Raw genomic sequence first — 15,255 nt, forward strand, 5'->3', positions numbered from 1 at the left:
TTGAATCCTTTCACAAAATATAGAAAACTCTGCGTTTAGTAGTCCTGCTTCCGCAAAGAAAACTCCTTAACGTGCTTCAAAAGAGGCATAGAACTTAGCCTAGCCTTTTCTTCAATCACATTAGTTCAGAATGAGATTTCTCTTGAATTCAGCAATTTAAGGAAGCCCCAGGAAGAGAGTCCTTTTGTTGCTGTTCTGGTGGGGGTGGGGCATTCCTGGCCCTGGCAATGGTGGGCCAGGAACAGTTGGTGCCTGTGTGGCAGGAAAGTGTCTATAACTCTTTTTTGCGCCAGGTTTAAGTTCTCAGACTTCTTGCAAGTCTAAGCTAACCAAATTTCCTTTAAAAAAAAAAATCCTTTTCCTGCTTAAGTGAGTCTCTGTTGTTTCCAATCAAGAGTCTACAGCTTGTGGGCCACATCAGACTGTACATAATTATTAAACCATTTTTTAAAAAACTCAAGTTTTATTTTATTCTTGACAGGAAGAGTTTATGAAACCAAACTTTAGTGTTGAAAAATAAAGTTTTATTGGAATATATACTCATTTGTTTATGTATTACCAGAATGCTTACCCTGATAAGACATTTCATGTGCAAAGGCTACAAACTATTTTCAAAAACAGGTAAAAAAAAATAACTATAAATAAGATAAAATAATGAAAGCTATTTGTAGCCTTTTGGAGAAGATATATAACATTAACACATGACTTTATCCCTCTTTAACTTGGTGGGCCATATCTTAACATTTCTTTCCTATTACAATACATTTGGGACATCATTTTCTGAAGAACTCTGGTTTTTTTTGCATAGTCTTCATTATTAATAAACTCTATGGGGTCTGACTTGGAAAGTCTTTTTACATAGTTTGAAGCTGGTAAACCTTTGCACCCTTTTTCAAGAGGTAACCCTGGTCATTTAATGATCCAATAAAGTTTTCAAAATCAGCAACCTAGAAGAAAACATCAAGAGTTATTTTATTAGCTCATTAAGAAATATGCCAAATTAGTGGCTTTTGAAATTAGGCACTCATACAGTGATGCACAACTATCAGGTTTCCTGGAAAATGAAATCATTTGTACTTTCTACAGCATCCCAGAAAGCAAGGAATCTCATATATACCTTAATTTGAGAAAAACTAAGAGATAGGCTTTTTTTGGTTGATTTTGGGAATTGAACTTAGGGCCTGAGCGCTGTCCTTGAGCTCTTCTGCTCAAGACTAGTGCTCTACCACTTTGAGCCACAGTACCACTTTCAGTTTTCAGGTGGTTAATTGGAGATAAAAGCCTCAGGAACTTTCCTGCCTGGGCTGACTTTGAACCTAGATTTTCAGAGCTCAGCCTTCTGAGTAGCTAGGATTACAAGCATGAGCCACTGGCATGGGTAGTTTTAGATGTAAACTTACTTGCTTAAAATGCATTTACACTGATTTCTGCTAGAATTTCATAGAAAGGAAAGTAGAATCACATCTACTTAACACAGGAAGAAACTAAAGTTAACCACATGGCTAAACAGGGACTGACCACAAGGACAATAACTTTTCTGTTAAGAACCTTGACAAGAGATAGATATGAACCTTCAATAAGTAGATAACTGGCTACATTCTACTACACATTATTTTTTAAAACATATTTAGATCATCCTACCTGAATGTTTAATTCTCTGGCAATCTGCCGAAGTTGTTGGAATTGAAATAAATTATTGTAAGTTCTTTCAGCAATGTTATTGAGAGCAGAAATAAATCTTTTTGCTGTTGACCTGTTACTCATTCCTGAGCCATGCTGGGACCGCTCAAAATCTAGGTTTCCAAATTCATCGGAGTAAGTTCCTAGCATGCTGAGAGAGGGGAAGAAAAAGTTATCCAATGTGGTACATACACCGTCAGACTGGGCTCAACATAGCAAGACTCTATGTTTTTAAGAAAAGAAAGAAAACTAGGTGCCTGGGGTTCACACCTATAATCCTAGCTACTCAGGAGGTTGAGATCTGAAGATCTTGGTTCAAAGCCAGCCCAGGAAGAAGACAGTCCACAAGACTCTTATCTCCAATTAATCACAGAAGAAGCCACAGTGCTGTGGCTCAAGTGGTAGAGTGACAGCCTTGAGCAAAAGTTGTTCAGGGACATGCCCAGGCCCAGAGTTCAAGCCCCAGAACCAGGAAAAAAAAAAAAGTCCATCATCTAAAACTCTAATCTTACCTATATTTCATAATTTCAACTATATCCTCAGCATCTTCTTTGGTTGCTTCTTCTCTCAATTCCAACCTTGCTCGGGCCTTAGAAAGAAAAGTCATTTTAAGCAAAAGATAGATTTTTTTGCAATTATTTGAACAAGTATGGCTATGTCCAAGTTCATTTACTATAGATAAAAGGTGGCTTTTGAGGAAGAAAAGCTGAAATATCAAGTCCAATTTTTTTTTAAAAACAGAAAATTTGAGTATAACATAACATTTACAATATGGAAAAAACTTACTTTTACCTACCAGCATCTTTTTCTGAAAGTGCTCATTTAGGAGATTTGATAGTAAAAGCATATTTTTCTTTTTTCTTCGGTCGTGAAATCAGGGCCAGGGTGCTGTCCCTGAACTCTTTTTGCTCATGGCTAGCATTCTACCACTTTAAGCCACAGCACCACTTCCAGTTTTTGAGTGGTTAATTGGAGATAAGTCAAGGCAACTTTTCTGCCCAGGCTAGCATTGAACCATGATCCTGAGATCTCAGCCTCCACACAGATTACAGGTGTAAGCCACAGGTGTGTGGCTTTTTTTTTTTTCTTTTTGCCTTTTATTTTTGGGAAATCATTCCTAGCTAGTTCACTAAACAACAAAAAGAACTTACTCTGATCTTAGGAATAGAAAAGCTAAGTGTCTGACAGCTAACTTTGACTGCCCAAGTTCTCTCAGCAGTTTATGACATGAAGAGATATTAAGAGAAAAACAGACATTGTCCTTACAGACATCATGTCACAGATTAGCTACTCAAGGCATTTCACACATTCCTTGTTAGTGTAAGCTCAGAATCCCCAAATCCCTGTAAGCACCTTTCAGACAACTCCATGAATCCAAGTGTCACTAACAGAAAATAAAAGTTGTGGGGCTGAGAATGTGACTTAGTGGTAGAGTGATTGCCTAGCATACATGAAGCCCTGGGTTCGATTCCTCAGTACTGCATACACAGAAAAAGCCAGAAATGGCACTTTGGCTCAAGTGCTAGCCTTGAGCAAAAGCAGCTCAGGGACAGCGCTCAGGCCCTGAGTTCTAGCCCTGGGACTGGCAAAAATAAAAATAAAAACAATTAAAAGTTGCACAGTAAGTCACTGGTCTTGTATGTAGTTAGAAGTCCATAATTTTTATTTATTTATTTTTGGCCAGTCCTGGGGCTTGAACTCAGCCTGGACACTGTACCTGAGCTTCTTTTTTGCTCAAGGCTAGCACTCTACCACTTGAGCCACTGCTCCACTTCTGGCTTTTTCTGTGTATGTGGTACTAAGGAACTTAATCCAGGGCTTTGTGCTAAGCCACATTCCCAGCCCAGAAATACATACTTTTGATGGTACAGGTCTGAACAAACCTTTTAAAAATATTTATCCACCCACTTATGTATAGGAAGAAAAATTGAGTCAATTATGGATCCTACCTCCTCCTTTAGGCCAAAAAAAAAAAAAGTATGAATGTACAAAAAACAAACCTCTGTGAGGCGAATCAAAGATTCTAGCTGCCTGGTGGTGATTGGTGAACTACTTAATCGCTGGCTCTGTTTCCGGAGTTCCAGGTAGAAATCTTGAAGAACTTGAGCAGCTTCTGTGGATAGCCTAGGGTAGACATATTGTCGAGCGTAGCCAATGTACTTTCTCAATAGCTGGTGGGGAATTGGATCTATTATTTCTCCAGGAACTACCTAAAGGATGACAAAAAGGCTCAGGATGATCAGGTTAAATGCCAAATTATTCTTGCTAAAATAACTTTTTCAAAAGACTCTCCAAATAAACCAAATACTATAATTGTAGCTCTCATTCTACTTGACTTGGATGATTTTATTAAGTTTATACATATAAACTCTCATAATATATACATTTGGTACTTTGACATTCAAATAGAACCAGATAAGAAACTATTGTATACCTTTAGTCTTTCTGACAGTGGTTTTTCAGAAACCACTTCCAGCACAGAAGTATTTGAGTCCTGAGTATTCTTACGACCTACGGTGGCACTGCTCACAGTTCTCTGCTTGCCAGCTCTTATTGCAATCACATGTTCAGAGAGTAAATGATCATGTTGCTCATTTGGGGTATCTAACAGAATAAAGACCAAATCGAATCTGGATAATAAGGCACTTCCCATTCTAGGAAGCAGGAAAGAAACAAGAAACAGTAAATGGGATTAGTATAGTTAACAAAATGTTTACTCACTTGCTTACTATTCAAGTTCCATTCCTACCTTGAGAAAAAAATAAAGCTTTCATAAATACAAGCTTTCATAGTGGTGCACTCTTGTCATTCCAGCACTTGGGACCTGGGGCAAGAACACTACTGGATAGAGACTAGTCTAGGATATACAGAGAAGACCCTGTCTCAAACAAAAACATCAAGTTTTGGGTTAAAAGAAATAAGTACTTAGTTTTTTGGACTCAAAGTATCTACCTACTTCAACCCCTTGGTATCTTGTTATGGCCCTTTCTATACCATAAAACTACTGAAGTGTTACTGATGTTCTGTCATTGGCAATTCTATAGGCTCTATCAGATGCTATCTAGTTGAGCAAGTTTTGTGTTTTTTTTTTTTCTGGTCCTAGGGCTTGAACTCGGGCACTGTCCTTGAGCTTTCCTGCTCAAGCATAATGCTCTACCACTTAAAACAGAAATCCACTTTTTTTTTTTCTTTTTTGGTGCTTAATTGGAGGTAAGAGTCTCACAGACTTTCCTATCCAGGCCGGCTTTGAACCACAACCCTGAGATCTCAGCCTCCTGAGTAGCTGAGATTACAGGTGTGAGCCACTGTCAGCTAATTGAGCAGTTCTTCTTATTATTTTTTTTTTTTTGCCAGTCCTGGGCTGTGAACTCAGGGCCTGAGCACTGTCCCTGGCTTCTTTTTTTTTTTTTTTTTTTGCTCAAGGCAAGCACTCTTGCCACTAGGCCATATTCCCAGCCCAATTGAGCAGTTCTTAAGCATCTCTGTCCTTATTAGTATGTTAAGTTCCATTTAGTCATCTTCTCCAAACCCATCAATCTATGTAACTCTTACTTGACATACAAAAAATGAAATCCAGAGTGATTCAAGAATTCAACAAAGGCACCAAAGCATGTTTATAATACCACTAAATGGCAGAATCTATGTCCTCTGCATTTTTGTCCAGTAGCATCTTTCTGGTATATACCCAAGAAAAAAACTACCAAGACTGATATTTTTGGTTGTGGGAGTAGAGAAATGTCTCCAAGTATCTTATGGAGAGTCAATGGCTTTCCTATCTTACAAGCTGTTAAACATTAGGAAGTTAGCTAGTCATGCTATTACATGCTTATAATCTCAACTACTGCAGAGGCTGAGGTAGGGGGATCACTTGAACCTTGAGTTTGAGACTAGCATGGACAATATAGTAAGACTTCTGTCTGGAAGGAAACATGAGGAAATAAGTTTTCCCCAATAGACTTAGGATTCTAACTTTCATTCATTTTGCTATCACTTAATGCTGATTTCCCCCTTCCCTGCATCTTGTCCAACCATACAAAATGAATTAGAAGAGAAAGTGTTCAATCCAAATAGCAATTTTGAAAAACCAGAGGGATTAAGTATGCAACACAATTTTCTAACAAAGTAAAAACATTTCACTTCGTACATACAAAGCCACTTCCATTCTTCAAATTGACTGTCAATTCATTGACAGTCTTACTCTAGTTTTGTTTTTGATTTAGGACAGTGATAACAATGCTTTTATACCTACCCTACAAATGTATCTTTGTCTATTTCCCTAAGTAGTATTCCTAAAAGTACAATAGCTAGAATAAGTGGAATATAGATTTAAAACACGGCATTAAACATACCAACTTGTTCTTCAAAATGATAAATTGTGATGTTTACACAACATGTGAGAAACTATTTCTCAACTGCTTTGTTCAATGTTAAAATGTTTCCCAAGGAGGATATTCTTAGGAGAGGATCACAAAGGCTCAAAAGCTATGTACATATGATCATATAAAATATTTATGGAAGTGCTGGGAATATGGTCTAGTGGCAAGAGTACTTGCCTCGTATACTGAAGCCCTGGGTTCAATTCCCCAGCAACAGAAAACGGTGGAAACCAACTGAACAACTCATGGGGGGGAGGGGGGAGGAGGGAATGAGGGAGGAGGTAACAAACAGTACAAGAAATGTACCCAGTGCCTAACGTATGAAACTGTAAGCTCTCTGTACATCACTTTGACAATAAATAAGAAAAAAAAAAAGAAAAAGAAAACAGCCAGAAGTGGCACTGTGGCTCAAGTGGTGGAGTGCTAGCCTTGAGCAAAAAGAAGCCAGGGACAGTGCTCAGGCCCTGAGTTCAAGCACCAGTACTGGCAAAACAAAACAAAACAAAAAGATGCAAGAAATGGTGGGACAAAGGGTGAACAAATGCAGCAGTGATACTCAATAGACACTATGTTAAAAATGAAGTCTAGAACTTGTAGGTGGGAATGGGAGAGAAAAAGTAGGAGATAGCAAGGGAAGGGGTGACATTTTTTAAAAAAAATGTACTCATTACCTGACTTATATATATATATACACACACATACATATATATTCACCAATCTGTTAAGATACCAATAGAACACTTTTTAAATTTTTAGTGTTTCAACATTCATTCATTCATTAGATACTTGTAACTTCCATGACTTATCCATTTGTTTCAAGTTATCTCTTTTTATATTTATTTATAGGGATTGAAGATCTTAAAAAGTATAAATCTATGAAGACTTACTTTAAATTCTCAGAAACTGTTTTGGCTTTATTGTAGTGTCCCCCAACTGGATTTGCAGCTGCAATGATGGAAGTTCTTGCAGGGAGGCTGCAAACCACACCTGCCTTAGCAAGACTAATACTTTGCTGTTCCATGGCTTCTAACAAGGCTTGATGCTGGTTCCCCATCTTATCAAATTCATCTATTCCACAAATGCCTACAGGAAGGAAATAATAGATAAAAATATTTTTTGTTGGCCAAGTTCTGAATTTTATAAGGTAGAAATTGTACCACAGTAAAGAGGTATTTACATTTGCTTTCAAGAGTTAAATGAACAAATGTCATACAAGGGTAAATTACTGTTGGTCTTACAGAAAATTACACATTTTGTGATTTAAGTAGGCAGTGTCCAATATTTATTCACTCACCACTTTCACAAGTAAGGCACTATTTGGTATGGGCTCCAAAAATAAAGATAGAAGAGTCACCTTCAAAATACTTAAATTCAATCAGGCATGATAAGAAAGGTACATGTAAAGTCAGGTGCCAGTAGGGGCTGGGAATATGGCCTAGTGGCAAGAGTGCTTGCCTCCTACACATGAAGCTCTGGGTTCAATTCCCCAGCACCACATATATGGAAAACGGCCAGAAGGGGCGCTGTGGCTCAGGTGGCAGAGTGCTAGCCTTGAGCGGGAAGAAGCCACGGATGGTGCTCAGGCCCTGAGTCCAAGGCCCAGGACTGGCAAAAAAAAAAAAAAAAAAAAAAAAAAGTCAGGTGCCAGTAGTTCACACCTATAATCCTAGCTGCTCAAGAGACTATAATCTGAGGAGTGAGGTTTGAAGTCAGCCCAGGCAGCAAAGTCCATGAAGCAATTATCTCCAATTAACCAGCAAAAAGCCAGAAGTGGAGCTGGGGTTCACGTAGTACAGTGCTAATCTTGAGCAAAAAAGCTCAGGACAACGCCTAGACCCTTAGTTCAAGCCTAAGACTAGCTCACTGTGCCACCCCAGACCCGCAAAAAACAAACAAATAAATAAATAAATAAACTCTTTTTCCTTGTCCAGGCACAGTTCGCAAGCTGGGGCTTATACTATTTTTTTGGTTCCCTAATAAGTACTTTGGAAAAGAAAGTCAGGGGATTGTTGGACTTTGTGCTGCCTTTCTATGTTTTTATGTGTTCTCTCTTCTGACAAAGTTCAACCCTCTCTGCTGGACAAGTCTGTGTTCACAGCCAGAGACTTGTACCTTGCCTTAGCTTGCACCAGCTGTGGAAGTGTGCACAAATACTGACAGTCAGGCCCACAAAGGCTTTGCCTAGACATTTCCCTGTGCTGCCTATCTTTCCCCACCTCTCTGGATCTGATGGAGCTAGTACAGCTCCTCAAAGGTCAGTACAGGGTAGGAGTAAAGTCATTTGTTTCTTTAGCTGCCACTTTCCCAAAAGTAGGATGCAGCAAATGTTTTCTGCTAAGAGACAAAAGTAAAACCTTAGTTTGGTTTTTTATTTTGTTTGGTTAGGACTTGGGTTTGAACTCAGGGCTTTGCTATGGTCTACCACTTGAGCAATGTCCCAAGTCCTTTTGAGTTTTTTGTGTTTTACAATCATAAAAAAATATTCTTTAAAAAAGGAATGATTCCCTTTAAGTAATTACAAAAGGAGGGGGAAAGGAGAACATGCATTGTATAGTTTCAAAAAAGTATTATTAAAAAGTTTCACCCTGTATACTACACTGAAACAAGCTGGGCTTCACCTATGGACTGAAGTTGTTTTTTGTTTGCTTTTACTTATTTTTTTTGTGGGTCCTGTAAACTCTTGGCCTAGGATCTGTCCCTGAGCTTCTTTTGCTCAAGGTTAGTGCTCTACCACTCGACCCACAGTACCACTTCCAGCTTTTTCTGAGTAGTTTCTTAGAGATAAGAGTCTCATAGACCTTCCTGCCCAGGCTGGCTTTGAACCATGATCTTCAGATCTCAGCGTCCTGAGTAGCTAGGATTATGGGCATGAGCCACCAGCGCCCAGCTTGGACTGACGTTTTAAAGTACAATATTTCAACTTAAAATACATTAAGCTCTTTTGTCTTTTGGATATAAATGCTAAACTATAAAATGTAACATTCAACTTTTGGGAGTTGAAGGGGGCATTTCATCAGCTGATGAAGGAATATGTTATAAATAAAAGCCCTTTATTTCTCCTGAACCTAAGCAGGACCTTCTACATGGTTCTAGAAGCCAGTCTCTGCAACCTTTCCTTTATATTTTTCCCATTGTATATGTTTGTCAAAGTCTTTTCTTTTTAAGCAACTGTATGATATCATCTTAGTGATTATTATCTTATCTATCTAATTTGGAAGAAGTAGCACTGGCCTTTAATATTTTTCAGCTGAAGTCTCATTTGTTAGTCTAAACCTTCAACCTCAAATTAATATAAAATCCAACAGTTTAACAGTAAAGTATCTTTTTATTTGCATATTTCATTCACCTCATATCTTAACAAAAACACTTTTCACATCTGATGAGCTATTTAACCACATAAATATTTGTTGAACTTATTTATTCAGATACTATTGAGTGCCTCCTATCTACCAGTTCTACAATCTAGGCATGCAGGATATAGCACTGAAAACACAATCATCCCTGCTGTTCTAAGCTTACATTACACTTGACTGAGGGGAGGCAGAAAATTACAAAAGCAAGCCATATGAAAATGATAATTAGTATGGAAGGAAAAGGTAGAGTAATATAACAAGAAAAGTGCCATAACTACCTAAAATATGGTGTACAGGAAAGGCCTAATTAGGATTAGAACACTGGAGCAAAAACATGATGTCCACAAGTCTGTGGACATGTCCAGGAAAAGAACACTCCAGGTAAAGAGACTAGCAAGTACAAAAGCCCTGTTGTAGAAATGTGATGTGCTTGTGCTGATGGTGTTCAAAGGAAGGCCAGCAGGAAAGGGAAGAGGAAACAAGAGGGAAGTGGTCTAACTCAGTTTCTTCTACAATTCAAAAGAAATAAACTATCATTCAAACTCTGAAAAATACAAATAAAATGGGCTTAAATACAGCAAACCTATTAATTCCAATTCTTATTAATTCTAAATTCTTATGTCATATCCTTTTAGCTCAAAGGACAACACATACCACCATGCTGTTCAATTCCAATTTGGCTAAGTAAAACTTCTGCATCCAACGGCACTACATCTGACAGATACTGTAGTATCTATGTCCCAGTGCACCTCTGGAGCAGAAATATATACTATGTGTATGAGAATAAGGCAGTCAACAAGATACCCAAGTCCTATCCTACACGGACGGCACTTACTAGAAAGCTTCAAAATGGGTTTGAATATACAAATGTGAGGGTATGAAAAGAGATTTTTTTTCAGTTTTCACAAAATGTATCTGCTATAAAATCCTGATAATGAATGGTATTTAGTACCTGTTTCAACTGCGCATTACAAATAAAATTGATAATCCTATAGTTCTAATAATCTCTGACACCACTGTCAATTCATTAGGACAGTGCTATCTCAAATGCCTCTTCATCCAAATTTAAAGAAATTTACTAAAAAAAAAAGTTAATTCAGGCATGGTGATACACGTTTGGGAGGCTGAAGCAGGAAGATGGAGAGTTTAAGGCCACCCTCAACTAGACTGACTTTTGTCTCCAAAGAAAAAAGAAAAGACAGTACTAATTACTATTATTACCTTGGGTAACTCACCTTGATCACCGAGCACCAAAGCACCAGCTTCCAAAGCAAAGTCACCAGAGGAACTATCTTTTGAAAGAGTTACAGTCAAACCAGAGGCAGTTGTGGTATTGCCACAGACATACACACCACGTGGAGCAACATTGCATGCTGCCTATAGAAACAAAAGATTTGAAAGAAACACTGAGTAACAGGGAAATGATAGCCTAGAGATAACTGCACAAAAAGCCTAGCCAGGTATTCTTTTAAGAGCTTCTGTGTATGATCTCACCAAAGATGAAGGAATTATTATATTTCCATGTACTAATATAGAAACTAAGATCTACAAAGAGAGAAAAACTACACAGTTATGAAGGCAAGAAGACAGGGTTCAATCAAGCCCAGGAAGTTTAACTCTGGAGTCTGTAGTGACGTGAATATTCAACAAATTACCACTAAACGTCCATTCCCAAGTGCAAGTAGCAAATTGTAAGTATTAGGTTTTTGTGGGGTATTTTGGTTTTTTTTGGGGGGGATTGTTTGTTTTTTGTTTTGTTTTTAGCCAGTTCGAGAGCTCTTGCTTGGCTTTTCTGCTCAAGGGTGGTGCTCTATCCCTTGAGCCAAATCACTATTTTCTGGGTCAGAGGAGGTGGGGAGGCTTAAACTCGGAGCCTCATACTCTCAGCCTTTTCATTACTCAATTTGAAAATAGGGTCAGAGAAACACTGAACATTACTCAGAAATTCTAAATTCACTGATCTCATCAAACTAGAACCTCTGGAACACAACATACTTTGAAAAAATTTGCTTTCCAAATATTCATACATTATATAAGAAGTCAAAATACTAAGTGATTAATTTTCTACCTGTAGCATCTGACTCTTTCCCAAGCCTGGATCTCCAACAACCAGAATGTGTGGGTCTCCTCGAATTGGAATTCTGTTTTTGTCGTCTGCATATTTCTGGCTACCTCCAAAAAGTGCTAATGCCAAACCTGCTTTAACAAGCTCAAGAGTGAAGAGAAAAAAAATTTTTTTAATTAAAATAACTAGCAATTAAGTAATGTTCCTTATATATTTACAGTACTATCACCATCACTGATTTGTTAGGAGTTTTTGTTATTGTTGGGGTATTTTTTTGTTTTGTTTTGTGTATGTATGCAATTCTAGAGATTAAACCTAGGACCTGGCGCATGACAATCAAGTAGTCAAATGCTACACCACTGAATAAAATTCCCAGGTTTAAATATATATATATATATATATATATACATATATATATATATATATATAAATAAATCATGAGCTGGGTACCAGTAGCTCACATATGGAATCTTAGCTACTCCAGAGGCTGAGATCTGAAGATCACAGTTCAAAGCCAGCCCAGTTAGGAAAGTCTATGAAACTCTTAACTCCAATTAAGCATCAAAAAGCTGGAAGCATAACTGTAACCACTTTGTACATCAGCCTTACAATAAAATTGGAATTAAAAAAAAAAGCAGGAAGCAGAGCTGTGGCTCAAGGGGTAGAGTACTAGCCTTGAACAAACGAAGATCAGAGACAGTGCTCAGGGGGGAGCAGGGGAGGGATGGGGGGAAGCATGATTGAGTTTGACTTATTTACTTTCTTAAATAATAATAACATAGAAGCAAAGCCAGGCATGATGGTACACACCTGTAATCACAATACTTGGGAGACAGGATTAGGAAGATCAAGAATTCAAGGTCAGCTTGGGCTACAAAATAAAATTCTCTCCAAAAAGTCCAGTAACCGGCACCAGTGGCTCATGCCTGTAATCCTGGCTACTAAGGAGACTGAGATCTGAGGATCATAGTTCAAAGCCAGGCCAGTAGGAAAGTCTGTGAGACTCTTATACCCAATTAACCAACAGAAAACTGAAAGTGGTGCTGAGGCTCAAGTGGTAAAGAGCTAACCTTGAACTGAAGAGCTAAGGGAAAGGGCCCAGGCCCAGAGTTCAAGCCCCACAATGGACGAAACAACACAAAGTCTAGAAACAAAAGTTTAGAAGCAAAAAACTTGAACACATATAAAAATAAAAAAAGTACCTTACAAATACTAAGTACAAGTCTTTTTTTGCAAGGCTTCATTCCATTCTATAAAGAGGAGAAATAGTTGTTGGCTCCTGCTTTAATTTACAGTGTGTAACAGTCAACTGTGAGGGAAGCCCATTCCTATTATTCTGGGAAGTTTTATCTTACAAGGGGCTGTATCTGTCCCCATATCATCAAGTTATTTTGAATAAAGAGTCATATAACTAGTAACAGAAACTAGTTACTTTAAAGCACTAATTTTGTGAACTTTATATATTTCTTGAAGGAAGAAGTAAGATACTTACTTCATGACCAAAAATGACAGGGCAAAGAGAGCTGCAAAAGAGAATACCATTTATAAAATGTATTTTACCTTCATGGATCCATTAGAAGATATAACATAATTTGTTTAATGTGTTTTATTTTATGTAAAAACAGTCCAAAACGTTATATACTCCTTCAAACATTTCAAGAAATTTTATTTTTACAGTATGTTTCTAAAACTTATTGGTTAATCTATAAAATAGTTTTTAATCTTTGCCTGGTGTTGGGCACTGGTACTCATGCCAATAATCCTAGTTACCCAGGAGGCATAGATCTGAGATTGTTGGTTCAAAGCCAGCTCAAGCAATAAAGTCAGTGAGACTCTAATCTCCAATTAACCATCAGAAAGCTGGAAGTGGCACTGTGGCTCAAAGTGGTAGAGCACTAGCCTTGAGTAAAAAGAGCTCAGGGACAGCACCTAGGCCCTGAATTCAAGCCCTAAGACTGGCACACACACACACACACACACACACACACACACACACACAAACATGCACACGTGCGCACATACACACACAATTTGCTGGTGTAAGGGAGACTGCATTCATGTAAAATATCTTCAAGTTAACAAAAATGCTGTTGATCTTCTGAGAGAACCAGCCTTTAAATTACACTACAATCATGGATCATGGTCTTCCTCTGTACTATACTTCATATGAATATACATCCTTAGGCCTGTGTAGTCAAGTCACGGAAAGGAGACTAAGGAATGAACTCAGCACAAAACAACATATGATGGAATAGAGTCCTGTTTTTTAGTTTAATTCTGAAAGGTTAGACAGTAAGAATGCAAATAAAAGTACATTTGCATGTACACATTTTATAAATAAGAGAAAAATACAAAATGGAGGGGGTGGTAGTGATATAGTCAGGAATTAAAATATGAGCCTTTTTCCCTATTTAGTATATGTAAACACAAAAACTGGAATCCTGCCCAGGTACCCTTGAACTCACTGTTCAGTATGTTCTCGTCTGCCCACTCCTGGACCCTTAAAGGCACCCATACCTGTCTGCTAGAGGGTTTCTGTAGCCATAGAAGCCTGATCAGTAGACAGACAGATGGACAGACCAAAGTGCTATGGTGTTTCTTATCCAGGAGCAGCTTCAAGTCTGGGCCATTAGTAGAAGAAACTCTTGAGACTAATTTTACACAGTGGAGTGTTCCAGGGCCCTGGGAGGATTATGACCTGATACTAGTGATAACAATTCATTAAGAAACCCAAGGAGACTATTATTATTCCTCCTTGCCTTTATCAACATTTCTGGAATCACCTTCCAAACAAATAATGTTTAACTAACTGCTTCCAAAGAAATTGGGTCAGGCTGTTCTACTAAACACTTTACTTGAAAAACAACAACAAAAAACCCACTGACCTAGTTTGCCAATCTGCAAATTAATAAATCAAAGCCCATAGAAAATTCTAATTTTGATGCTGAATTCACAAACATGGGTTGGGGGAGAAAACCAGGAAGAAAACCCAAATTTTGTATACTAAATTATCTTCTATGAGTTTAGCTAAAGAAGAAATACTGAAAAAGTTACGTCATATCTATAAGCAGTAAGAACCAATCAAAGATGTGTTCCTACCCTCAACCAGGCTGTTTGTAGGCCACCAGCCCATTAAGAGACAACTCATGCTCACATTGTATTCTAGATAAGCGCATTGTCTTAGAAGGGTTATGTTTCCCGGGCTATTTACAGGGATGTCTCCAAGGGTGTAAGGACAGAACCCCCAGGAACTAATACTTCCTCAGTGGCAAATTAGCATGCTAAAGGCAGAAAGAAAAAGCTTCAAATTCTCCAGAGCCCAAATCCTAGGTGATTTCACCAAGATCCGCTTCTCTGATACAAAGCATTTCAAAATCTCAGTGATTTACTTCACAGCTATTGTCTGTCTGATTTCCCCAGTTTCTTCAAAATTATATTTTTAAAAGCATAAGAAAAGCATATAATAGAATGCTATTTAATTTGAAGTATATTATAAAATCTTGATTTTTAGAACCTCCTGAGATAAACTGAATAATTTGTGTGGGACAGTAACTACTCTTATTTAAAATAAAAATCCAAAACATTTTACTTTTGTAAAGGATCAGAGCACAAACCCATGAATCATTCGTATGTTCAACTCTGCCACCATAGCACAAAAGCAGCCAAATACACTGCAGAAATGACTAGACATGGCTGTCTTTCAATACACCTTTATTTGTGGGCTCCGAGACCTGAATTTCATGTCATGAGATAGTCTTTGGATTTTTTGCAAATAAAACAC

At 37.8% G+C, this 15,255-nt stretch overlaps 1 protein-coding gene across 3 annotated transcripts in view; it reads right to left on the bottom strand.

Annotated features, from left to right (window-relative positions):
• Positions 1 to 502: 502 nt before the first annotated feature.
• The window catches only part of Mcm8 (minichromosome maintenance 8 homologous recombination repair factor), a 32,161-nt gene continuing 17,408 nt past the window's right edge, over positions 503 to 15,255 (bottom strand). For all 3 annotated transcript variants that reach the window (XM_048348820.1, XM_048348821.1, XM_048348822.1), the window contains 9 exons: positions 12,967 to 12,997; positions 11,478 to 11,618; positions 10,645 to 10,786; positions 6,944 to 7,139; positions 4,115 to 4,334; positions 3,681 to 3,890; positions 2,193 to 2,269; positions 1,642 to 1,831; positions 503 to 947 (listed from right to left, as the gene is read on the bottom strand). In XM_048348820.1, the coding sequence (XP_048204777.1) occupies positions 855 to 947; positions 1,642 to 1,831; positions 2,193 to 2,269; positions 3,681 to 3,890; positions 4,115 to 4,334; positions 6,944 to 7,139; positions 10,645 to 10,786; positions 11,478 to 11,618; positions 12,967 to 12,997 (1,300 nt within the window). In that variant the 3' untranslated portion in view covers positions 503 to 854. The remainder of the gene's footprint in view (positions 948 to 1,641; positions 1,832 to 2,192; positions 2,270 to 3,680; positions 3,891 to 4,114; positions 4,335 to 6,943; positions 7,140 to 10,644; positions 10,787 to 11,477; positions 11,619 to 12,966; positions 12,998 to 15,255) is intronic.

This window comes from Perognathus longimembris, chromosome 6, assembly GCF_023159225.1.
Source record: "Perognathus longimembris pacificus isolate PPM17 chromosome 6, ASM2315922v1, whole genome shotgun sequence".
NCBI classification, from domain to species: domain Eukaryota; kingdom Metazoa; phylum Chordata; class Mammalia; order Rodentia; family Heteromyidae; genus Perognathus; species Perognathus longimembris.